The sequence below is a fragment of the Oncorhynchus tshawytscha genome, linkage group LG13, assembly GCF_018296145.1.
Source record: "Oncorhynchus tshawytscha isolate Ot180627B linkage group LG13, Otsh_v2.0, whole genome shotgun sequence".
Taxonomy (NCBI): Eukaryota; Metazoa; Chordata; class Actinopteri; order Salmoniformes; family Salmonidae; genus Oncorhynchus; species Oncorhynchus tshawytscha.
Window position 1 is genome coordinate 46275938 of NC_056441.1, and position 26803 is coordinate 46302740.

At 42.6% G+C, this 26803-nt stretch overlaps 1 protein-coding gene across 7 annotated transcripts in view; it reads right to left on the reverse strand.

The window, feature by feature from the left end:
• Positions 1 to 26803, reverse strand: part of LOC112265009 (protein furry homolog) — a 212100-nt gene that overhangs the window by 150004 nt on the left and 35293 nt on the right. For all 7 annotated transcript variants that reach the window (XM_042295783.1, XM_024441990.2, XM_042295782.1 and 4 more), the window contains exon 2: positions 13064 to 13263. In XM_042295783.1, coding sequence (XP_042151717.1) covers positions 13064 to 13263 — 200 coding nt within the window. The remainder of the gene's footprint in view (positions 1 to 13063; positions 13264 to 26803) is intronic.

The following is a 26803-nucleotide window of genomic DNA, read 5'->3' on the forward strand; positions in this document are numbered from 1 at the left end:
TACAAGTAAAACTAAATGCATGCTCTTCAACCGATCGCTACCTGCACCTACCCGCCTGTCCAACATCACTACTCTGGACGGCTCTGACTTAGAATACGTGGACAACTACAAATACTTAGGTGTCTGGTTAGACTGTAAACTCTCCTTCCAGACCCATATCAAACATCTCCAATCCAAAGTTAAATCTAGAATCGGCTTCCTATTTCGCAACAAAGCATCCTTCACTCATGCTGCCAAACATACCCTTGTAAAACTGACCATCCTACCAATTCTCGACTTTGGCGATGTCATTTACAAAATAGCCTCCAATACCCTACTCAACAAATTGGATGCAGTCTATCACAGTGCAATCCGTTTTGTCACCAAAGCCCCATATACTACCCACCATTGCGACCTGTACGCTCTCGTTGGCTGGCCCTCGCTTCATACTCGTCGCCAAACCCACTGGCTCCATGTCATCTACAAGACCCTGCTAGGTAAAGTCCCCCTTATCTCAGCTCGCTGGTCACCATAGCATCTCCCACCTGTAGCACACGCTCCAGCAGGTATATCTCTCTAGTCACCCCCAAAACCAACTCTTTCTTTGGCCGCCTCTCCTTCCAGTTCTCTGCTGCCAATGACTGGAACGAACTACAAAAATCTCTGAAACTGGAAACACTTATCTCCCTCACTAGCTTTAAGCACCAACTGCCAGAGCAGCTCACAGATTACTGCACCTGTACATAGCCCACCTATAATTTAGCCCAAACAACTACCTCTTTCCCAACTGTATTTAATTTTTATTTATTTATTTATTTTGCTCCTTTGCACCCCATTATTTTTATTTCTACTTTGCACATTCTTCCATTGCAAAACTACAATTCCAGTGTTTTACTTGCTATATTGTATTTACTTTGCCACCATGGCCTTTTTTGCCTTTACCTCCCTTCTCACCTCATTTGCTCACATTGTATATAGACTTGCTTATACTGTATTATTGACTGTATGTTTGTTTTACTCCATGTCTAACTCTGTGTCGTTGTATCTGTCGAACTGCTTTGCTTTATCTTGGCCAGGTCGCAATTGTAAATGAGAACTTGTTCTCAACTTGCCTACCTGGTTAAATAAAGGTAAAATAAATAAAAAAATATTTTATTTTTTTACACAGCCGGACAGTGCTGATTATGGCCTTCAAGGTGTATCAGGGTGCTAAGTGTCCTAGTTGGTCAGACAGAACAGCACAGACGCCATGTATTGATGTTTCCACCCAAGCTAACAGTCGTTTGACTGTGACAGTGAGTAGGGTGGGGAGATGACTGATCAAGACGTCTACAAGCAATCCGGTAAGACTTCACTTAAAGCCTGCCGGTATTATGCTTTATTCGTTGTTATTGTAATGATTCTGTATGTTATGTCTCTATGCAGGAACTTTCAAACTGACTCAACGGTTGTAAATTCATCAGGACCATTATGAGATTATATTAAGAAATTATAAGGGGTTGTACATGCTAATTAGAAGTTGTACAATGCATTATAACCACATCACAATGCATTCTACCTGCAGGTTTTACGTAAAGCATTACAGACCTTCCTATAGAAGCAGGACAGGCAGTCTAGCCTGTGACACACAGCTTGTGTGTCCCTATTTCCTATATTATGAGTCCTGGTCAAAAAGTAGTACACTACAGTAGTAAACCATAAGAATCAGGTGAAATTTGGGACACATTCACAGGGGACTGGTCCTCTGTTCATTCAGACAACCTTTTACAGTAGGTGTTGACTCGTGCATTATGAAGTGAAATTTAAGTCTTGTTTTCAGTGCATAATTGATGAAAGACTTTAATGCACTATGCTCTATCTAGATAGAGGTCAAGGTGTTGGTGGAGGGTCAATCCAACATTATTATTATAGCAATGTGGAGACACACAGATCATCACATTCAATACTACTTATTTACATTGATAAACAGCACACTCCACTTGTAGTGAATGAGATTATAATAATCAAGCGGCTAAAGTGATCCAATTTCCTGCATGGATGTAATCTCTCTAAGAGCAGTGTATGTATAGGAAGAGGACATACAGTATCGGGGGTTTGTCATTGGCTAACCAATAGTCCTGTTGGAAGGTGAACCTTCGCCCCAGTCTGAGGTCCTGAGCGCTCTGGAGCAGGGTTTCATCAAGGATATCTCTGTACTTTGCTCACTTCATCTTTCCCTCTATCCTGACTAGTCTCCCAGTCCCTGCCGCTGAAAAACATCCCCATAGCATGATGCTGCCACCCCCATGCTTCCCCGTAGGGATGGTGCCAGGTTTCCTCCAGACATGAAGCTTGACATTCAGGCCAAAGAATCTTGTTTCTCATGGTCTTAGAGTCCTTTTGCTGCCTTTTGGCAAACTCGAAGCGGGCTGTTATGTCCCTTTTACTGACAAGTGGCTTTCGTCTGGCCACTCGACCATAAATCCTTGATTGGTGGAGTGCTGCAGAGATGGTTGTCCTTCTGGAAGGTTCTCCAATCTCCACAGAGGAACTCTGGAGCTCTGTCAAAGTGACCATCGGGTTCTTGGTCACCTCCCTGACCAAGGCCCTTCTCCGATTCCTGAGTTTAGCCATCTCAAGGATGATCTATGGAAGCAGGATGCACCTGAGCTGTTTTGAGACTCATAGCAAAGGGTCTGAATACTTATGTCAATAAGGTATTTCTGTTTTTTATTTACAAAAAAATCTAAAGACCTGTTTTTACTTTGTCATAATGGAGTATTGTGTGGATATTGATGAGTTAAAACATTTATTTAATACATTTTAGAATAAGGCTGTAATGTACATTTTCAGTAGTTATACATTCTACAGTAATTTGTTGCAAAGTTTCAAGTGCATGTTTGATGTGGTGGCTGTGCTTGTTGTTAGTGCAGAGAAAGGTTGGTTAGTTTAGTTTAGTTTGCCAGTTTAGTTTGGCAGCGATTACAGCCTCCAGTCTTCTTGGGTATGACGCTACAAGCTTGGCCCACCTGTATATGGGAATTTTCTCCCATTCTTCTCTGCAGATCCTCTCAAGCTCTGTCAGGTTTGTTGAGGAAAGTCAATGCACAGCTATTTTCAGGTCTCTCCAGAGATGTTCGATCGGGTTCAAGTCCGGACTCTGGCTGGGTCACACAAAGACATTCAGAGACTTGTCCCGAAGCCACTCCTGCGTTGTCTTGGCTGTGTGCTTAGCGTTGTTGTCCTGTTGGAAGGTGAACCTTCGCCCCAGTCTGAGGTCCTGAGTGCTCTGGAGCAGGTTTTCTGCAAAGATCTTTCAGGAACTTTTCCCCATTCATCGTTCCCTCGATCCTGACTTGTCTCCCAGTCCCCGCTGGTGAAAAACATCCCCACAGCATGATTCTGCCACCACCATTTTAGAATAAGGCTGTAACGTAACAACATGTGGAAAATGTCGAGGGGTCTGAATACTTTCCGAAGGCACTGTACATTAACATTTTAATAAATAAATACACACAAATGTAATGAAAGAAACAATACAACTAAAGAATAATAATGTGTGGGTGTGTGTAGAGTGTGTGTTAGAGAGTGTGTGTTTGTGTGCGCATCTATCAGTTATACATACTTGTCAGTAGATTCACACAAAAAGTAGGTCACATGGGGGAGAGCCGTTGTGCCGTGAGGTTTTTCTTTATTTGTGTTTTGAAACCCGGTTTGTTGTTCACTTGCGCTATACAGAATGGAGTTCCATGCAATCATGGCTCTGTATAATACTGCATGTTTCCTTGAATTTGTTCTGGACCTGGGGACTGTGAAAGACCACTGCTGGCACGTCTGGTGAGGTAAATGTGTGTGTCAGTGCTGTGTGTAAGTCGATTAACAATTTAGGATTTTCAACACATTAATGTTTCTTATAAAAACAAGAAGTGATGCAGTCAGTCTAGTATTGATTTTAGCCCTCTGGTAACAGTGAAGAGCAAAATATGCTTCTCTGTTCTGGGTCAGCTGCAGCTTAACTAAGTCCCTCTTTGCAGCACCTGACCATATGACTGGACCATAATCAAGATAAGATAAAACTAGAGCCTGTAGGACTTGCTTCGTGGAGTGTGGTGTCAAAAGAGCAGAGCAGAGCAGACCTCTCCCCATCTTTACAACCATTAAATTAATATGTTTTGACCATGACAGTTTACATTCTAAGGTAACACCAAGTAATTTAGTCTCTTCAACTTGCTCAACAGCCACACAATTCAATACCAGATTCTTCTGAGGTCTAGAACTTAGGAATTAATTTGACTAACTGTGGTTGCTGACACGTATACTGTAGGGTTGAATCATTAGCATACATAGACACACAGGCCATGCGGTACACTACACTTTACATGTTTGTCAATAGAGAAGCTTCCATTAAACAAAACCTTCTGTGTTCTATTAGATAAATAACTCTGAATCCACTATATGGCAGAGGTTGAAAATCCAATTTCAACAACAGGTTATGGTCTATAATGTCAAAGGCTGCACTGAAGTCAAAGTGTATAGCTCCCACAATCTTCTTATTATCCATTTCTTTCAACCAATCATCAGTCATTTGTGTCAGTGTCATGTTGAGTGCACTTCTCTATAAGCATGTTGAAAGTCTGTTGTTAATTTGTTTACAGAGAAATAGCATTGTATATAGTCAAACACAATTTTTTCCAAAAGTTTGCTAAGAGTCGGCAGCAAGCTGATTGGTTGGTTGTAAGAACCAGTAAAGGGTGCTTTACCACTCTTGGGTAGCGGAATGACTTTGGCTTCCCTCCAGGTCTGAGTACAAACATTTTTCTCCAGACTCAGATTAAAGATATGACAATAGGAGTGGCAATATAGTCCGTTACCATATTCAGTAGCTTTTCATCTAAGTTACCAATACCAGGTGGCTTCTCATTATTGCTGGACAACAATAATTTATCCACCTCACCCACACTAACTTTACAAAATGTAAAATTACAACACTTTCTCTCATTATTAGGTATTTTATGCTTGCTAAATTTGCTTACTTTGACAATGTAAGTCATTAAAGTAATTGGCAACATCAAAAGGTTTTGCGATAAATGAGCCATCGGATTCCATGAAAGATGGAGTTGAATTAGTCTTTCTGCCCATAATTTCATTTTTAAAGTATTTCAATCCTTTGTTCCATCATACTTTATGTGGATAAAATATTCAAGGGTCACTTCCAGACCCAATTTATACTACTATTAAAATGTGACCTGTATCAAGATCCGAGAAACAGATAACAGAAAGTCCATGTTATACCAAATGTAAATGGGGTCTCCCTCAGTTCCCCTAGGGTTTTGGAGTGGTATACATCTCAGTGTATAGGTGGTGACTGGTCAGTGCAGGGTGAAGTTTCCTCTTGGTACAGATCTAGGATCAGCTTCCCCTCCCCCAATCCTAACCTCCTGAGTGGCGCAGCGGTCTAAGGCACTGCGTCTCAGTGCTGGAGGTGTCACTACAAACCCTGGTTCGATTCCAGGTATGTATCACAACTGGCCGTGATTGGGAGTCCTATAGAGCGGTGCACAATTGGCCCAGTGTCGTCCGGGTTATGGTCTGGCTGGGGTAAGCCTTCATTGTAAATAATCATTTGTTCTGACTTGCCTAGTTAAATCAAATAAAAACCTTAGCCGTTAATGGGGAATATGCCAAACTGAACACAGATCAGTGTCTCGGGGCAACTTTACCCTACACCCTCAGGAGGGTGCAAAGTTAAAGACGTCAAGATAGAAATGTACTGTGTAGAACACGTATGATTGTCTGTCATGTAGAATATGACATTTTATTCATTACATTTCTATCTGCAAGTTACTACTCTTTTGAACGCTGGTCTAATATATTTTTTATGCCCCAATGCATGATAACCTGACAAAATCCTTAACTTTGATTTATATATAGTATCATAACATATCTTAAGAAAAATATAGTTATAATGTATCCTGATTAACCAGACATAGGCCTACTTACTGAACATAAAGATGCTTAAGACGTTTCTTAGGAGTTTCCTTCAGAGTCTTTTTTTAAAGAGTTTCTTAATAAGAGTGAACACGTCAGGGATGTGAACACCGGTCATGTACATAGAGTTTGTCTTGGTAAACATCCTGTAGTAACAGGATCCTCCACTGACTAAACCTGAAACCTGAACCTGCAGCTACTGTCACTCCCACCTGCTCCAGTCCTTCCCCTCCATAAGAGGGATCAATGTTGTGAAATGTTAGTCAGCAGGGTCAGTTGTCCAATGACACAACAAACTGTAGGAGATTTCACTTTTATCCTCACCATCTGTCACTCTCTGACCGGTTTCACCTGTTCCTGTTATTGTCTCCACCCCCTCCAGGTGTCGCTTATTTTCCACAGTGTATTTATCCCTGTGTTTCCTGTCTCTCTGTGCCAGTTAATCTTGTATGTTTTATCCCTGTGTTTCCAAGTCAACCATCGTTTTCCCCGTTCTCCTGCTTTTTGCATTCTCCTTTTTCTAGTCCTCCGGGTTTTGACACTTGCCTGATTCTGGACTTTGTACCCGCCTGCCTGACCATTCTGCCTGCCGTGACCATGAGCCTATCTGCCACTCTGTACCTCCTGGACTCTCATCTAGTTTGACCTTTTGCCTGTCCACGACCATTCTCTTGCCTACCCTTTTGGATAAACATTGTACGACTCCAACCATCTGCCTCCTGTGTCTGCATCTGGGCCTCGCCTTTGTGCCTTGATACCATCCAGGACCCCTAAAGCGTCTCAGAGTAGAAATGCTAATCTTAGATCAGACCCCCCCATCCTATTTATTATAAAAGGCTAAACTGATCCTAGATCGGCACTCTTTTGATGAATACAGGACCACATGCGTAACCCCCAGTGAATACTTTTTTTTAATGAGTTTAAGCTATACACTTATCAATAGTAATGTAATCAATGTTTTTGTTATAATTTTTTTTAAGGATTAGAAATGTAAGCATTATAGATGAAGTATTGTACATAATTATGTAGAGCTGTAATATCAGGGAATCCCAGGTGAAGCACATACAGTAGCTCTACAATTCCTACTGTATCCCAGGGCTATTCCTCTGTAGTTGTGCTAATGTGGTGTGAAAGGGAATGCCTTAGCCGCTGTACTTCCTTATCCAGTCCCATAATGTTTTTACTCGTAGCAGAGCCTATGTCTAAAGACTCATGTTGAGCGGGTTGAGAGCTTCAAGTTCCTCTGTGTTGATATCACTAAGGATCTATCATGATCCAAACTCACCAACATAGTCGTGAAGAGGGCATGACAACGCCTCAGCATCGCAGTGATATCTGTGCCACTAGAGATTCTGTGTTCGAGTCCAGGCTTTGTCGCAGCCGGCTGACCCATCCGGAGACCCATGGGGCGGAGCACAATTGGCCCAGCGTCATCCGGGTTAGGGGAGGGTTTGGACGCCAGGGATGTCCTTGTCCCATCGCACACTAGCGACTCCAATGGTGGGCCGGGCGCAGTGCATGCTGATACGGTTGCCAGGTGTATGGTGTTTCCTCCGACACGTTGGTGTGGCTGGCTCCTGGGTTAAGTGGGCATTGTGTCAAGAAGCAGCGCGGCTTGGTTGTGATGTGTTTCGGAGGATGCACAGTTCTCGACCTTTGTCTTTCCCGTGTCTGAACAGGAGTTGCAGCGATGGGACAAGACTGTAACTACCAATTGGATACCATAAAACCGGGGAGAAAAAGAGGTTTCAAAAATATATATAAAATAAATAAAGTTCTAAGGCTGCACCACTGAGAGCATCTACACTGGCTGCATCACTGATTTATATGGCAAGGACCGAAGGGTGTTACAGAGGGTAGTACATCAATTGAGCCGAGGTTCCTGCCATCTAGGACCTATATATCAGTGTCTGAGGAAGGCCCTAACACTTTACTCCAGCCACCCAAGTCATAGACTACCGTACATAAAGCGATACTAATGCACCAGGTCTGCAACCAACAGGACCCTGAACAGCTTCTACCCCCAAGCCATAAAACAGCTAAATAAGTTAGTTAAATAGTTAACCACATAGCTACCCGGACTATCTGCATTGACCGTTTTTGCACTAACTTGTTTGACTCATCACAAACAATGCTACTGTTTACTATCTGTCACTTTATTACTAGTTATATGTACATACAGTGTATTTACATCAATGATTATGTTATTCACACATGACGTATACAGTGCCTTGTAAAAGTATTCATCCTCCTTGGTGTTTTTCCTATTTTGTTGCATTGCAACCTGTAATTTAAATCGATTTCTATTTGGATTTCATGTAATGGACATACACAAAAATGTCCAAATTGGTGAAGTGAAATGAAAAAATTTACTTGTTTAAAAAAATTATAAAAATATGTGCATATGTATTCACCCCCTTTGCTATGAAGCCCCTAAATAAGATCTGGTGCAACCAATTATCTTCAGAAGTCACATAATTAGTTAAATAAAGTCCACCTGTGTGCAATCTAAGTGTCACATGATCTCAGTATATATACACCTGTTCTGAAAGGCCCCAGAATCTGCAACACCACAAAGCAAGGGGCACCATGAAGGCCAAGGAAATCTCCAAACAGGTCAGGGACAAAGTTGTGTAGAATTACAGATCAGGGTTGGGTTATAAAAACATATCTGAAACTTTGAACATCCCACAGAGCACCATTAAATCCATTATTAAACATTTGAAAGAATATGACACCACAACAAACCTGCCAAGAGAGGGATGCCCACCAAAACTCACAGACCAGGCAAGGAGGACATTGATCAGAGAGGCAACAAAGAGACCAAAGATAACCCTGAAGGAGATGCAAAGCGCCATAGCGGAGACTGGAGTATCTGTCCATAGGACCACTTTAAGTAATTCACTCTCCAGAGCTGGGCTTTACGGAAGAGTGGCCTGAAAAAATACATTGCTTAAAGAATAAAATAAGCAAACACATTTTGTGTTCACCAAAAGGAATGTGGGATACTCCCCAAACATACGGAAGAAGGTACTCTGGTCAGATGAGACTAAAATTGAGCTTATTGGCCATCAAGGAAAATGCTGTCTGGCGCAAACCCAACACCTCTCATCACCCCGAGAACACCATCATCGGCAGGGACTGGGAAACTGGTCAGAATTGAAGGAATGATGGATGGCTCTAAATACAGGGACATTCTTGAGTGAAACCTGTTTCAGTCTTCAAGAGATTTGAGACTGGGACGGAGGTTCACCTTCCAGTAGGGCAATGACCCTAAGCATACTTCTAAAGCAACACTTGAGTGGTTTAAGGGGAAATATTTAAATGTCTTGGAATGGCTTAGTCAAGGCCCAGAGCTCAATCCAATTGAGAATCTGTGGTATGACTTAAAGATTGCTGTACATCTGCAGAACCCATCCAACTTGAAGGAGCTGGAGCAGTTTTTCCTTGAAGATAGGACAAAAATCCCAGTGGCCAGATGTGCCAAGCTTATAGAGACATACTCCAAGAGACTTGCAGCTGTAATTGCTGCAAAAAGTGTCTCTACAAAGTATTGACTTTGAGGAGATGAATAGTTACACGCGCTTAAGTTTGTAGTTTTTTTGTCTTATTTCTTGTTTGTTTCACAAAAAATATTTTGCATCTTCAAAGTGGTAGGCATGTTGTGTAAATCAAATGATACAAACCCCCCCAAAATCTATTTTAATTCCAGGTTGTAAGTCAACAAAATAGGAAAAATGCCTAGGGGAGTGAATACTTTCGCAAGCCACTGTATGCTTGAACAATCTAAATCAATATTACCCTAAAACCAGTCAGTGTGCTACCCAGCATGCAACAGTCTCTATGTCTCCAGGCTTGACACTTGACCTTCCTCTGACCTAGGGTCATGACCTCACTTCCCCCCATGCCACCGAGGAACTCCCTGGATCATGAAACTGCTCTGCTTATATTTGTATTAATATTTATATATTCAGGGCAAACCCATTGAAACCAGGGTCTCATTCATAAGAGTGCCCTACAGCAACACAATAATCAAATACAATACAAAACAAAACAGCAATTAATACAATGTCAAATAAAAATACAGCACAAAATGTAAGAAAAGCAGTTACATTCTTCAGCTACAAGGTCCACAATCAACACTTTAATTTCCCATGCAGCACCAGAACATCCAATTGTAATGAGTTCTGTAAATTGTTCCAGCAGCGAGGCGCATTAAAACTAAAGTGGATTTACCTAATTCGGTGGAGACCTGAGTAACCTCAAGAGTTAACCAACCCTGTGGACGGGTTTGGTAACTCATGTTTTTATACTTCAACAACGAAGTTACGTAAGTCGGAAGCTTGAGTAGTAGAGCTTTGTAAACAAAAGAGGAATAGTGAAGTGATCTACAGGACTGAAATGAGGACCAGCCAACCTATTGATACAGGATGCAGTGATGAGTATTAAAACCGTGACCTGTGATAAAGCGAAGGGAAATATGGTAGATGACGTCCACAGGCTTAAGAGTAGTGGCTGCTGCATTCTGGTAAATGGTGTCACTATAGTCAAGAACTGGCAGGAAGGTTGACTGCACAATCTGCTTCCTGCTGTTTAGGGTGAGGCAAGATCTATTTCTAAATCTTAGCTTTTACTAGCTTATCAGTATGTTTGTTAAATGTTAAATCCTTGCCAATCCAAATGCCCAGATATAGGAACCCAATGGAAGGGAGAACCATTCAATTATTAAATATTGAAGTCCATCGGACACATTTTTGCGAGAATTAGAGAACAACAAACAGTAGTAGTCAAAAGTTGACACACTTACTCATTCCAGGGATTTTCTTTAAAAAAAAATTCTACATTGTAGAATAACAGTGAATAGATTGAAACTATGAAATAACACATATGGAATCATGTAGTAACCAAAAATGTAGACTTGATGACAGCTTTGCACACTCTTGGCATTCTCTCAACCAGCTTCATGAGGTAGTCACCTGGAATGCATTGCAATTAATAGGTGTGCTTTCTTAAAAGTTATTTGTGGAATTTCTTTCCTTCTTAATGCGTTTGAGCCAATCAGTTGTGTTGTGACAAGGTAGGGGTGGTAAACAGAAGATATCCATATTTGGTAAAAGACCAAGTCCATATTATGGCAAGAACAGCTCAAATAAGCAAAGAAAAACGACAGTCCATCATTACTTTAAGACATGAAGGTCAGTCAATGCGGAACATTTCAAGAACTTTAACGTTTCTTCAAGTGCTGTCGCAAAAACCAACAAATGCTATGATGAAACTGGCTCTCATGAAAGAAAGACCCAGAGTTACCTCTGCTGCAGAGGATAAGTTCATTAGAGTTAACTGCACCTCAGATTGCAGCCCAAATAAATGCTTCACAGAGTTCAAGTAACAGACACATCTCAACATCGACTGTTCAGGGGAGATTGTGTGAATCAGACCTTCATGGTCGAATTGCTGCAAAGAAACCACTACTAAAGGACACCAATGAGAAGAAGAGACTTGCTTGGGCAAAGAAACACGAGCAATGGACATTAGAACGGCAGAGTAGGTGAACGGATGATCTCCACATGAGTGGTTCCCACCGTGAAGCATGGAGGAGGTGTGATGGTGTTGGGGTGCTTTGCTGGTGACACTGGTCTTGATTTATTTAGAATTCAAGGCACACTTAACCAGCATGGCTACCGAAGCCTTCTGCAGCGATATGCAATCCTATCTGGTTTGTGTTTAGTGGGACTATTATTTGTATTTCAACAAGACAATTAACCAAAAAACAACTCCAGGCTGTGTAAGGGCTATTTGACCAAGAAGGAGAGTGATGGAGTGCTGCATCAGATGACCTGGCCTCCACAATCACCCAACCTCAACCCAATTGAGATGGTTTGGGATGCGTTGGATAGCAGAGTGAAGATAAAGCAGCCAACAAGTGCTCAGCATATGTTGGAAATGCTTAATTTTGAATTTTTATTTATTTAACCTTTATTTAACTAGGCAGGTCAGTTAAGAACAAATTCTTATTTACAATGACGGCCTACCCTGGCCGCCCTATGGGACTCCCAATCCCAATATGATGCAGCCTGACTCTTGGAAAAGCATTCCTCATGAAGTTGGTTGAGAGAATGCCAAGAGCGTGCAAAGCTGTCATCAAGGCAAAGGTTGGCTACTTTGAAGAACCTCAAATATAAATAATATTTTGTTTAACACTTTTTTGGTTACTACATGATTCCATATGTGTTATTTCATAGTTGCGTGGAGCAGGTTGAGAGTTTCAAGTTCCTTGGTATTCACATCCCCAACAAACTATCATGGTCCAAACACACCAAGACAGTTGTGAAGCGGGTATGACAACACCTTTTCCCCCTCAGAATGCTGAAAAGATTTGGCATGGGTCCCCAGATCCTCATAAAGTTCTACATCATCGAGAGCATCCTGACCGGTTGCATCACCGCTAGGTATAGCAACTGCTCAGCATCCGACCGTAAGGCACTACAGAGGGTGGTGCATACGGCCCAGTATATCACTGGGGCCAAGCTTTCTAATATCCAGGACCAATATACTAGGTAGTGTCTGAGGAAGGCCCAAAAAATAGTCTGTTCTCTCTGCTACCGCACAGCAAGCGGTACCGGAGTGCCAAGTCTAGGACCAAAAGGCACATTAACAGCTTCTATCCCCAAGCCATAAGACTGCTGAACAACTGAACTAATCAAATGGCCACCCAGGCTATTGACATTGACACCCACGCACATTGACTTGGTACAGTACCCCTTGTAAATAGCCTCGTTATTGTTATTTACATTTCTTGTTTAACTTTTTGAAAAAATACTTTTATTTATTTAGTTAATATTTTATTAACTACTTCTTGAACTGCATTGTTAGTTAAGGGCTTGAAGTGAGCATTTCACGGTACGGTTGTATTCGGCGCATGTGACGAATAAAATTGGATTTGATTTGAATTAGTAGGTGTTTCCAAACTTTTGTAAGGCAACAAAGTTAGACTTTAGCTTTAACAGAGCCTGGTTTACAGCTGTGGCACATGGACAGACAGATGGACACAGACAGACACGGATGGACAGATGGACAGACAAACAGATAGATATACAGGGCAAACAGGTTGACTCACCAGCGGCTCGGCCATGATGATGCGTATCTTGCGCTCGGACAGCGTGGTGAAGTTTACGAACAGGCTCTTGAGGACATACTCCCCAGGCCGGCTCTCCGGGTCGATGCTAATGGGCATCATGGCTGGAGGACCCTTGTCTCCTTGGGGACTCAGCACTGGAGGGATGGGTGGCTTACTGTATCCGGTTCCCACTGGAGACGCTGGGGACACACAGGTTAGGAAATTACGTACATTTGACATATTCTACCTGTAATTGTGTAAGAGCAGCAATGTACTGTTGCTAGTAGTGTACTCCGTTGTTAAGGACGTTTTAGTCAGGTTGTATCAGGATGTTTTATTTGATTTTAATTCAATTTTTTTTTTATTGAATATTAAAACATCCATTCTACAGTACTTGCAGTGAAGCCACTCAACATTTACATTACACTCAGTCATCTAACTTTTATTTATCCGTTATTTTACCAGGTAAGTTGACTGAGAACACGTTCTCATTTGCAGAAACAACCTGGGGAATAGTTACAGGGGAGAGGAGGGGGATGAATGAGCCAATTGTAAACTGAGGATTATTAGGTGACCGTGATGGTTTGAGGGTCAGATTGGGAATTTAGCTAGGACACTGGGGTTAACACCCCTACTCTTACGATAAGTGCCATGTGATCTTTAATGATCTCAGAGAGTCAGGACACCCGTTTAACGTCCCATTCGAAAGACGGCACCCTACACAGGGCAATGTCCCCAATCACTGCCCTGGGGCATTGGGATATTTTTTTTAGACCAGAGGAAAGAGTGCCTCCTACTGGCCCTCCAACACCACTTCCAGCAGCATCTGGTCTCTCATCCAGGTACTGACCAGGACCAACCCTGCTTAGCTTCAGAAGCAAGCCAGCAGTGGTATGCAGGGTGGTATGCTGCTGGCTAACAGACTCCCATACAGAGCGACCCACAGAAGCAACCAGGGTCAATGCCACCGGCCCAAGCTACCAACCGCCATGCCACAAGCCCTCCGAAGTCCCCCCCACAGTTCCCCGAGAGCTGCCCCTCAACCATCCAAGTCACCGTCCCACCAATGCACCAACAACCAACTAAATTACGAAAAGAGAAAAACAAATGAAAACAGAAAACAATTCAAAAACAAAAGACAACAAGGACAACAAAAATAATAACAGCAAGCCCAACTGAATATGTTTGAGTGTATGGCACTATTTACATGTGTGTATGTACAGTATGTGTGTGTGTCCGTGTATGTGCACATGTGTGAGTTTAAATGCGAGTGTCTGTATATGCATGTGTACACGTGTACAAACACCTGCACCTAATACTTTTACTAAGATTATTAGTATATTAGTAATTGACTGACCAGGTCTCTCCAGATCTCCCAACAATGCTATTTCTATTGTCAATTTTAGATTAATGTTATGCTTTTTCAGCCATTCCTGAATCTGAGACCAGAAACAGGTTGAGGGCAATACCAAAACAAATGGTCTATTGATTCTGTATCCTCACAACAAAATCTGCAGAGCTGTGATGATTGTATATGCCCCAAATATTTAACATCTTGTTGATGACAAGAATTCTGTACATTTTTTTTCTGAAATACACTTTGTTTTATATATCAACTCATACACCCTGTACCATGGAATCGGTACATCAGAAATATCTTCCCAACTCTTTTGCAATCTGTATGGCACAGCTGTTAACATCCTGGTCCTCAAATGAAACTGATATACTTTCAATTTTGACCCTTTATGTTGGGCAGACAGACCAGTGCCCTACCTTCTCCCGCTGTCACCCTCCTCCATTTTGGGGTATTGGTGTAGTCAATTGGTTGTCATCTTGGATTGAGCAGACCTTCCCATACAATTCTGATAACTCCATGAAAGACATAACTCTACCATTCCAATTTACGATATAATTTAAAACCAAATACCCCTTTCAAACATCTTTCCCATGAATACAGATATTTTATGAACAAGCACATTTGAGTTCAACCATACTATTTGTTATGTCTTTTCAAGGGGGGATGTAATTGAAAAAGGTTTCATTTTCAAACAATCAAAATGAGACATTGCAATCTGCGGAAACAATGGACAATGGATGAGCTTTTCTTAATCTACTTGAGAACCAGGTAAAATGTTTGTATAAGTGAAGCTTTTAGAGAGAGGTTAGTGATTTTATATGTCATAATCTCAATCTACCCAGTTCATATTTATTACATAGACAGACACGCTTTGTCTTGTTTGGTTTAGCATCCAGGCAAGATTTGAAAAACAACTCATCAGGAGTAGGCAGCGGCATAAGTAAGTGAGTAAACTGAGATATGACTAAGGAGTTAATCAGTGTAATTTTTCCATCATTAGACAGATGTTTACCTCTCCATGGTTGCAGGATCTATTTTTACTAGTTTTCTATTTCTATATTGTACACTTATCATAAATAGGATTTAGTACAGAGAGTCCAGAAAAGTGATCCATATCTTCAATGAGACATTGCAGGGATCTAGCTTAAGGACGTAAAATAAAACTTGCGTCATCGGCAGACACCTATGTTTTTCAGCCTTGGATTTCTAATCCTCTAATGTTTTTATTTGATCTGATTTTAATAGCTAGCATTTCAATGGCCATAACGAATAGATATGGTGACAGTGGACACCCTTGTTTTACTCCTCTTGACAATTCAAAACTCTGAGAAGTAGCCTCTATTTACTATTTTACACCTGGCGCTACAATACAATACCTTTACCCATTTTATAAGAGACTCACTGAAATTAAAAATTCCATGAATTTCTAAATATAATCCAGTCTTACTTTATCAAAGGCCTTTTCAAAATCTGCTAGAAAAACTAGGCCTGGCTTCTTAGATGTTTCATGGTGTTCTATTATTTCTAGCAGTTGTAGTATATTATCTCCAATGTATCGTCCATGTAAAAAAACCTGTCTGATCAGGATGAACAATAAATGGTAATGCTATGCGTTACGCTAGTATTTTTGCATTAACGTCTTTTCAGCAACAAGAATAATACATTTTTATCTGGTTGTAACTGACAAGATAATAACCAAAATATGACGTCGTTCGCAGTACATTTTGATGTTGTTATGAAAAAGATATCTATACATAACATGCCAAATTTTGCCCACTGGATACCGTGGGAGGACAAGCCATGCATTTGCTGCAGCATTTAATATTTGATTCAGTGCCTCCACTTTGTGGTTTTTGAAAAGTGCTTTTATTGAAAAGTTCCCGGCAGGGAGAAAATAACTCCAGCAGAGAGTAGAGGCGAGGATAACAAGCTGGAGCATTTCTCTCCCAATGCTCCACTGAATTAGCCAGCTGATCTGACCTCATCTGTGGCTGGCTAGGGAAATTAAAACTGCTACCAGCTAGCTGCTAGCAGCTGGTGTTTTCATCTGCTATTCAAGATGTCATTGCCCTCTGAGGAAAGAAATCTCTTACATGTGACCGTCATTCAGCCAACGCTGTGATACAGGCCTGAGTTTAATCACTGACGGCTTGGCCCGGCCCATAAAACACATAAACAACTGACACATTCGTTTGACTTTACCTCACAGTTTCACTGTTTCACTTCAACTCCCCATAAACAGAAAATGTTGCTAGAAATAGCCAAAGAGCCGTGTGCTAACGCCTAATAGGGGTGTGAAATGTTCCTTTAGCGTGGATTACCTCAACCCAGAATTATACTTCTAGGTCAGTGAACTGGGGTATATGTGCTGGATAAAATTGTGTGTGTGTGTGTGTGTGTGTTTGTGTGTGTGTGTGTGTGTGTGTGTGTGTGTGTGTGTGTGTGTGTGTGTGTGTGTGTGTGTGTGTGTGTGTGTGTGTGTGCCTGTGTGTGTGATAGATAAGAGTGGACAGTTAGCTAGCAGTGGCAGCCTTACTACACAGTGTTTATTGTTAGTTTCAGGGGCCATTAAAGCAGATCAGTCACATATCAAATCCCATACTCTCTAGTTGGCTACAAAAGCCTTCTCCGTGGCCTCAGGCTGATGAAGACTCCCAGAAAACACAATCACCACACAACATTATCTCAACCTTGATCCCAACGTTGACCTCAATGTGCTTTTGCTACTTTGTAACACTCTCACTCTGACATAAAGTATGATTTCAACCCCAGAATACACTCTCGGAAACATGAATTACATTGTTGTAACACAAAAACTAATGGAAACTGGGCTGCCACCAACTTGAAGGAGATGGAACCTTAACCTTAAATATTGAATCACATCATCCTGAGACGTTTTGAAACATTACATGGTGTGTTGGAACACCACTTAATCAAGTATTGTGCAGCACCTTGCCAGGGACTGGGAGTATTAACAGAAAAGGTTGAAAACACTAGTCCTGTTTAGTGCAGAATTAGATACCTTCTCTTTTGGTGTCGTTTCCTCTCTCTAAAGCTTCTAAACACCACATTATTATGTTTTTAGTCCTGTCTAGTGCAGAATTAGATCACATTTTCAGAAGTGTCTAAATGTTTAACATTGTTCTATTTATTTGATAATTTGCCATTATATGTTATTTGGCAGGCATTGTCAAGCACAGTGTTCAAACCACCAGCAGTAATTGGAGGTTGAACTGCAAGAACTGAGGATTCGGCACTTGTTGTGCTTCTTCTTCTAGGCTTAAGGGCAGACTACACCTATTGGTGTATTTACACCACCTACTGTACAATCCATTATAGTAATACAAAATACCACCCCATTCCACTATTTAACCCTATCTAATCTTACTCCAGGCCAATGGTCTGGAAGGACAAAACATTACCACTCTACACCCCGCGCAACTCTTCTGCAGTAAAACCTCGCAATCCCAAGAACTTCTCTGCAGCTGCCACCACAACCTCTATTTCCTGTGACATTCCATTTCTGCAGTACAGTTGACAAACATGGCTATGAATGCTATGAAACCCATCTTACTGAAGCACATACTATTCCCAGCCCTCTCTATAGGTCTCTGCTTACTCACAAGAATCCTTTCAGGATCCCTCACCATGTACCCAATCTTCCTCTACCACTCTCCTCACTGCTTCAGCATACGACACTGTCGGTACTACTCCGACCCTGGCAATCTCAACCTGCCTTTCTCTCACTAGACACCTCCAATCTCCAGCCCCATGGGCACCCCCCGCAGCTAACACACACAACTTTCTCTACCGATATTACACATTCCTTCGTCTCATGCCCTCCTTCACACTTCTCACATCTAGGAATCTCCCTCCTACACACTGCTGCAACATGACCATAAGCTTGGCACCTAAAAAAGCTTAGTATTTTCAGAACAAAAGCTCTCATGGAATAACTGAACATCCTAACTTGACCTTGTCAGGGAAAGACTGCATCAGACAGTTTCTTCTCCGTTTCACCACGCTCTCCACCGGGTCTGAGTTCTATTTCAGCTGATCCTCCTAAACACTTAATAACACCCCCGTTATCACTCCTTTCAATGGCGCCCTGCTCCTATGAGCAAAGCAAGTCACAGTTCTTGTCCCTAGTCGAGTGGTCCACAGCACCCGGAGCACTTTTCTGGACGGAAGAAACACAATACATCATCACGAGTCGACTTCGAGTTACTTTCACCGACTCAAGAGTCCTCAACCTCTTCTCCACCCAAACTGACATCACATATGAATCAGCCAGAATACAAGGATCCATTCTTTCCAATAAATCTCACTCCCACTGGGCCAGATTCATTCTTGTCTTCATCGGGATGAGGCTCAAACTCGATGGTCCTCACTGCACCTGCCCCCACAGGTACTTCATCCTCACTCTCGTCAGGTTCCATCACTAAGCTACTGGAGCATGTATCTGTCTTTTTGCACTCGACTCCAACCTTCCTCACCACACCGCTTCCCTCTGCACTCAGCTTCTTCTCGGCGGTCATCCCGGCACCTATCTTCCCCTTCATCAGATCTTCTAGAAGGGTTGTGCATTCCCCCACTCCATATTTACTCATAATAGGTTCCACTTTCCTCCTTTTTTTCCCTGTCCACTATCTTACCGTTGACGTCCATCATCTTTTGTAGCTTTTCTCCTTAATGTTGTGCCATCCATTGACAATCACCTTCTTCTTCTTTGAGGTTTATTGGCACTCATATGGTGTATTGCCGCCACATACTGTACGGGGTAGTAAAAATAAATAAATAAATACATTTATATATATATATATATATATGGTTTGGACATACTGTCTCACCTCATAACTCATATGTCCAAGTATTACATAAGTTGGGAGAAACACTTCATCAAACAACAGTAAAACCAATAGGCTTTGCTCCTTCTTTCCATCTATCATTCAATTCAAGCGACGTGAGTCTACCACTCCCGGAATGTTATCCCTAAACCACACAGGCTCTATGTCCAACGAGACATCAGAGATGACACATTTAACCGGTGCCCTACTCTGAAAATCATAGCTGTCAACATCATACGTCGACATCTTGCAGAGCCACAGAGCGTTCTCCTTTTGCTCTTTGATACACACGAAATCAACATCATACTGTTCCTGGTCACTCTGACCAATTCCACTTAACCCAATTCATCCTTCACCATTTTCTCCATTTAGTCCTCACTTTTCGCCACCATTTACGACGACCCACTTTCTCGTCCCTAAAATCCATTGACAATCATGAATGTATGGAATGGGTGCTGTCCCCATTGAACATCAATTTGTCTGATGGTTTTGATATTCGTTCATCATGAATCATTGCACCTCATTGCACCTCAAGATTAATAGCAATATACTTTGATTTCTTCAAACATGCATAGGAAAGAAACATTGTGTGAAAGAATCATAGTCGACTGAAAATGTTGAATTACCCACAATCTTCTAAAAACAGAGTCATGTGGTGAGATAGGAGATTAAAACCAAAAACGGACAATGAGTTCAATCACTATTGTCTCTCTCTTCATGAAAGATACTTACATTTTGAGCAACATATTAGGCTGGATTTACATTATTTTGGTAAAATAAATAAAAACAGTATGGGGATGAGGTAGATTGGAGGGGCTATTTACAGATGAGCTATGTACAGGCGCAGTGATCTGTGAGCTGCTCTGACAGCTGGTTCTTAAAGCTAGTGAGGGAGATATGAGTCTCCAGCTTCAGTTATTTTTGCAGTTCGTTCCAGTCATGGCAGCAGAGAACTGGAAGGAGAGGCGGCCAAAGTAAGAATTGGCTTTGGGGGTGACCAGTGAAATATACCGGCTGGAGTGCGTGCTACGCGTGGGTGCTGTAATGGTGACCAGTGAGCTGAGATAAGGTGGGGCTTTACCTAGCAGAGACTTGTAGATAACCTGTAGCCAGTGGGTTTGGCGACGAGTATGAAGCGAGGACCAGCCAACGAGAGCATACAGGTCGCAGTGGTGGGTAGTATATGGGGCTTTGGTGACAAAACGGATGGCACTGTGATAGACTGCATCCAATTTGTTGAGTAGAGTGTTGGAGGCTATTTTGTAAATGACATCGCCGAAGTCGAGGATTGGTTGGATGGTCAGTTTAACAGCATGAGTGAAGGATGCTTTGTTGTGAAATAGGAAGCCGATTCTAGATGTAATTTTGGATTGGAGATGTTGAATGTGACTTTGGAAGGAGAGTTTACAGTCTAACCAGACACCTAGGTATTTGTAGTTCTCCACATATTCTAAGTCAGAACCGTCCAGAGTAGTGATGCTGGACGGGCGGGCAGGTTGCGGGAAGCGAAAGGTTGAAGAGCATGCATTTAGTTTTACTTGCATTTAAGAGCAGTTGGAGGCCACGGAAGGAGATGGCATTGAAACTCATCTGGTGGATAACGTAACACAGTGTCCAAAGAAGGGCCAGAGGTATACAGAATGGTGTCGTCTGCGTAGGGGTGGATCAAAGAATCACCAGCAGCGAGAGCGACATCATTGATGTATACAGAGAAGAGAATCGGCCTGAGGATTGAACCCTGTGGCACCCCCATAGAGACTGCCAGAGGTCCGGACAACAGGCCCTCCGATTTGACACACTGAACTCTGTCTGAGAAGTAGTTGGTGAACCAGGCGAGGCAGTCATTTGAGAAACCAAGGCTTTTTAGTCTGCCAATAAGAATGTTGTGATTGACAGAGTCGAAAGCCTTCGCCAGGTCAATGAAAACGGCTGCATAGTAAGGTGTCTTATCGATGACGGTTATGATATCGTTTAGGACCTTGAGCGTGGCTGAGGTGCACCCATGACCAGCTCTGAAACCAGATTGCATAGCAGAGAAGGTACGGTGAGATTCGAAGTGGTTGTAATCTGTTTGTTAACTTGGCTTTCAAAGTCTTTAAAAAGGCAGGGTAGAATAGATATAGGTCTGTATCAGTTTGGGTCTAGAGTGTCTCCCCCTTTGAAGAGGGGGATGACCGCGGCAGCTTTCCAATCAATGGGAATCTCAGACGATACGAAAGAAAGGTTGAACAGGCTAGTAATAGGGGTTGCAACAATTTCGGCAGATAATTTTAGAAAGAGAGGGTCCAGATTGTCTAGCCCGGCTGATTTGTAGAGGTCCAGATTTATCAGCTCTTTCAGAGCATCAGCTGAATGGATTTGGGTGAAGGAGAAGTGGGGGAGGTTTGGGCGAGTTGCTGTGGGGAGCGCAGGGCTGTTGACCGGGGTAGGGGTAGCCAGGTGGAAAGCATGGCCAGCCGTAGAAAAATGCTTCTTGAAATTCTCAATTATTGTGGATTTATCGGTAGTGACAGTGTTTCCTAGCATCAGTGGAGTGGGCAGCTGGGAGGAGATGCTCTTATTCTCCATGGACTTTACAGTGTCCCAGAACTTTTTTGAGTTTGTACTACAGGATGCAAATTTCTGTTTGAAAAAGCTAGCCTTAGCTTTCCTAACTGCCTGTGTATATTGGTTCCTAACTTCCCTGAAAAGTTGCATATCACGGGGGCTATTCAATGCTAATGCAGAATGCCACAGGATGTTTTTGTGCTGGTCAAGGGCAGACAGGTCTGGAGTGAACCAAGGGCTATATCTATTACTGGTTCTACATTTTTGTAATGGAGCATGCTTATTTAAGATGGTGAGAAAGGCACTTTTAAAGAATAACCAGGCATCATCTACTGACGGTCAATGTCATTCCAGCATACCTCGGGCCAGGTCGATTAGAAAGGCCTGTCCACTGAAGTGTTTTAGGGAGCATTTGACAGTGATGAGGGGTGATAGTTTGACCGCAGACCCATTACAGATGCAGGCAATGAGGCAGTGATCACTGAGATCTTGGTTGAAAACAGCAGAGGTGTATTTGGAGGGCGAGTTAGTTAGCATGATATCTATGAGCGTGCCCGTGTTTACGGCTTTGGGGTGGTACCTGGTAGGTTCATTGATAATTTGTGTGAGATTGAGGGCATCAAGTTTAGATTGTAGGATGGCCGGGGTGTTAAGCATGTCCCAGATTAGGTCACCTAGCAGCACGAGCTCAGAAGACAGATGGGGGCAATCAATTCACATACGGTGTCCAGGGCACAGCTGGGGGCAGAGGGTGGTCTATAGCAAGCGGCAACGGTGAGAGACTTGTTTCTGGGATGGTGAGTTTTTAGAAGTAGAAGCTCAATTTTTTTGGTACAGACCTGGATAGTAAGACAGAACTCTGCAGGCTATCTCTGCAGTAGATTGAAACACCGCCCCCTTTGGCAGTTCTATCTTGGCAGAAAATGTTATAGTTAGGGATGGAAAGTTCAGGGTTTTTGGTGGTTTTCTTAAGCCAGGATTCAGACACAGCTAAGACATCTGGGTCGGCAGAATGCGCTAAAGCAGTGAATAAAGCAAACTTAGGGAGTAGGCTTCTAATGTTAACATGCATGAAACCAAGGTTTTTACGGTTACAGAAGTCAACAAATGAAAGCACCTGGGGAGTGGGAGTGGAGCTAGGCACTGCAGGTCCTGGGTTGACCTCTACATCACCAGAGGAACAGAGGAGAAGTAGGAGAAGTTTACGGCTAAAGGCTATAAGAACTGGCTGTCTAGCACGTTCGGAACAGAGAGTAAAAGGAGCAGGTTTCTGGGCACGATAGCATAGATTCATGCATAATGCACAGACAAAGGTATGGTAGGAAGAGAGTACATTGGAGGTAAACCTAGGCATTGAGTAATGATGAGAGAGATATAGTCTTGAGAGACGTTTAAACCAGGTGATGTCATCGCATATGTGGGAGGTGGAACAACATGGTTGGTTAAGGCATATTGAGCAGGGCTAGAGGCTCTACAGTGAGATAAGACAGTAATCACTAACCAGGACAGTAATGGACAAGGAATATTGATATTAGGGAGAGGCATGCGCAGCCAAGTGAATTGGGTCCAGTGAGTGGTTGGGCTGGCTGGGGACACAGCGATTCAGACAGTTAGCAGGTAGCAAGTTAGCAGTTAGCAGCTAGCAAGCTATCAGTTAGCAGGCCGGGGCTAGCAAGTTAGCAGAAGGGCCTTAGAGGGACGACGCGATGGGGGAAAGTCAGTTTTTGCCTCCTCGTGCGGTGACATCGATAGACCAGTCGTGGAATTAATACAGTTCTAAGTAGCAGAGGGGTCCAAGTCCAATTGGCAAAACGGGTATAGTGGTCCAAGAAACTGGTCAGTTAACAGTCCAATATGCTCTAGATAGCTATCAGGCCGCGGTTAGCAGAATGGGCTTTCAGGGGACGTCGCGCCTGAGGGGCCTGTTGGAATCCTTGGGCAGATTATGTTGGTATTCCAGTCGTGAAGGATCGACGTGGTTCCGTGCCCCATGCCGGCAGTAGAAGGGGTCCGGATATTGTAGTCGAGGAGTAGGCTTCAGGAGTAGTCCAGGAGCCCTCGCCAGGAGATTGGCCTAGTATGGGCAAGCTCCAGGCTAATTGGTGCTTGCTCCGGGACGGAAACGTTAGCCAAGAGTAGTCAACCTGGGTTGCGGTTAGCTAGCTGCGATGGTCCAGATGAAAAGGTTCAGAGTTTGCGGTAGGAATCTGGGGATATGGAGAGAAAAATTAGGTCCGGAATGCTCTGGTTTGAAACGCGTTGTATGAATTGGCGAGAGCTTTCCGAGCTGAAGGTTAGCTGATGACCGCTAGCAGTGGTTAGCTGACTGATAGCTGGTAGCTAGTTAGCTAGCTATCTTCAGTTGAGGGATTCCAGTTCCGGTGTAAGTAGAAATACTTTAGAAAAAAAACAGATCCACACCACATTGGGTGAGGAGGGTTGCAGGAGAGTATTTTGAAGACGAGGTTTAGGAAAAATATTAAAAAGAATGCGAAGAAAAAGATAGAAAAAGATATATACATGGGACAAGATAAGACAAAGACAGACGTCTCACTGCTACACCATCTTGGATCATTGCTGAGTCTGTAGTTCTTGAAGGGTTGGAGCGGGGAATTTAACCCTGGTCTTTGGTGGGGAGAGAGGTGACCTGTCTAAACTGGGTGCTTTACCACTAGACCACGGGCTCTGCACGACTTACATACATTTTTATTATGTATATGCTGGTTGTCATTTTTTGCCAATTCCAATTCACCCCAGAATAATTTCTGACAGTGTGGCTGTGTGGTTGAGTGGGTTAAATGTCAATGAAATGTATCATCTTACTGTCCCTCCTATTTTTAATCTGTCCAAGTAAAGCATTAAAAAAATAAACAAAAATATTCTCCATGGACCCTTATCATCAATCAATATTTAGGCTATAAAGCATTTGCATTTCTATACCATTGATTGTACCAGAAACAGGTTTTTTTTGGTTGGGATGCTGTCACAAGAGGTTACACTATGAACAAGCCATTATACAGTGAACAAGCCATTATACATGCTATGAATGCTCATAAATGCTTTATAAATTACTAAGTGTTTATGAATTGTTCACATGTTGAAATATGAGAGTTTAAGCCCTTTGAATAACAGATGCACTACATCGAACAACAGATAGTCCCGCCAAAAAGGTCAAAAGGAAGTATGTTCTGAAGTGATATAAGAAAGATAGGAAACATTTGTTATTTTTCAGACATTTATTTAACCTCTTATTTGGCACTAAACAGTCTCCCTATGTGACCGACAGATTCGATCTTAGTTAGCAAAATTTGAAATTGTGTTTTTTACATTGAATAAATGTAGAGACTCAGAGCTAGAACATGGTATATCATACACCACAGTTGAGGAACAATGGGAAAGTAATTCTGCTTTGAAAGTTGATGAATTTGTAACCGCACTTTTGAGAAAATGGCCTTTGAATGTGTTGGTAAACCTAATGGAGAGCTCTTCTTTGTCTACACCCATTCAGCTTTGTTCACATCCTCTTAATTAAGCCTTAGCCCCAACCATCTCTTTAAGGATTCACATGTGAGGACATGTTCTCAACAGAGTGAGCACGGTAGTGTACTAAACAACCAAATATTTCAAGATTATAGGCTGGTTAATACTACGTCTATCGACATGTCTGGAGACAGTTGTCGCAGTGACATCATGAACATTCTATTGTTCTCCAACATCAAACTTCTTGTTGTCGTTAGGAAAAAGTAGTCCAAAATAGCATAACTGGTGTATGTTAACACCAATAATTTAACACCCAACCATTTAAAAATCTGTTTAGTATATGTCAATCTAGCAAACCAGGCAACTACAAGCAACTTTCTAAACAATGTTTTGGTTAGTTTCTAGCTTGTTAGCTAGCTAACGTTAAGTAACACTTGCCGTGAGGTAGCAGAGAGAACAGTCTATTACTAGGGTGACTGGAGTCTTTGACCATTTTTAGGGCCTTCCTCTGACACCGCCTGGTGTAGAGGTCCTGGATGGCAGGAAGCTTGGCCCCAGTGATGTACTGGGCCGTACACACTACCCTCAGTAATGCCTTGCGGTAGGAGGCTGAGCAGTTGCCATACCAGGCAGTGATGCAACCATGCTCTCGATGGTGCAGCTGTTGAACCTTTTGAGGATCTGAGGACCCATGCCAAATCTTTTCAGTCTCCTGAGGGAGAATAGGCTTTGTCGTGCCCTCTTCACGGCGGTCTTGATATGTTTGGACCATTGTAGTTTGTTGGTGTCATGGCTCCACCTGTCACCAGAGGGCAGCAGAGACCATCCTAGAGACACGGTCGACACACAGGTGTGTCCTATTTACTCATTATGATTTCCCTGTTAAAAGAGGTGTGTTTTCTGTTGTCCTTTGCTGAAGCTTGAATGGTGTGTTTTGTGCGTTTGTCTCCTAAGTGAGTTTTCGAGACTTAGTGTTTGTTGTTTTCCCAGTGTTACTGTGATCCTTCCGTTACCATTCTCAGTAAAGTATTATATTTACCCTTAATCACTGATCCCTCGTCTGGTCTCTTCACCATGTCACCATTGGTGATGTGGACACCAAGGAACTTGAAGCTCTCAACCTGCTCCACTACAGCCCCGTTGATGAGAATGGGGGTGTACTCGGCCCTCCTTTTCCTGTAGTCCAAAATAATCTCCTTTGTCTTGATCACGTTGAGGGAGAGGTTGTTATTCTGGCACCACATGGCTAGGTCTCTGACCACCTCCCTATAGGCTGTCTCATCGTTATCAGGCCTACCACTGTTGTGTCATTGGAAAACTTAATGATGGTGTTGGAGTCTTTCCTGACCATGCAGTCATGGGTGAACAGGGAGAACAGGAGGGGACTGAGCACACACCCCTGAGGGGCCCCAGTGTTAAGGATCACCGTGACAGATGTGTTGATACCTACCCTTACCACCTGGGGCCAGTCTGTCAGGAAGTCCAGGATCCAGTTGCAGAGGGAGGTGT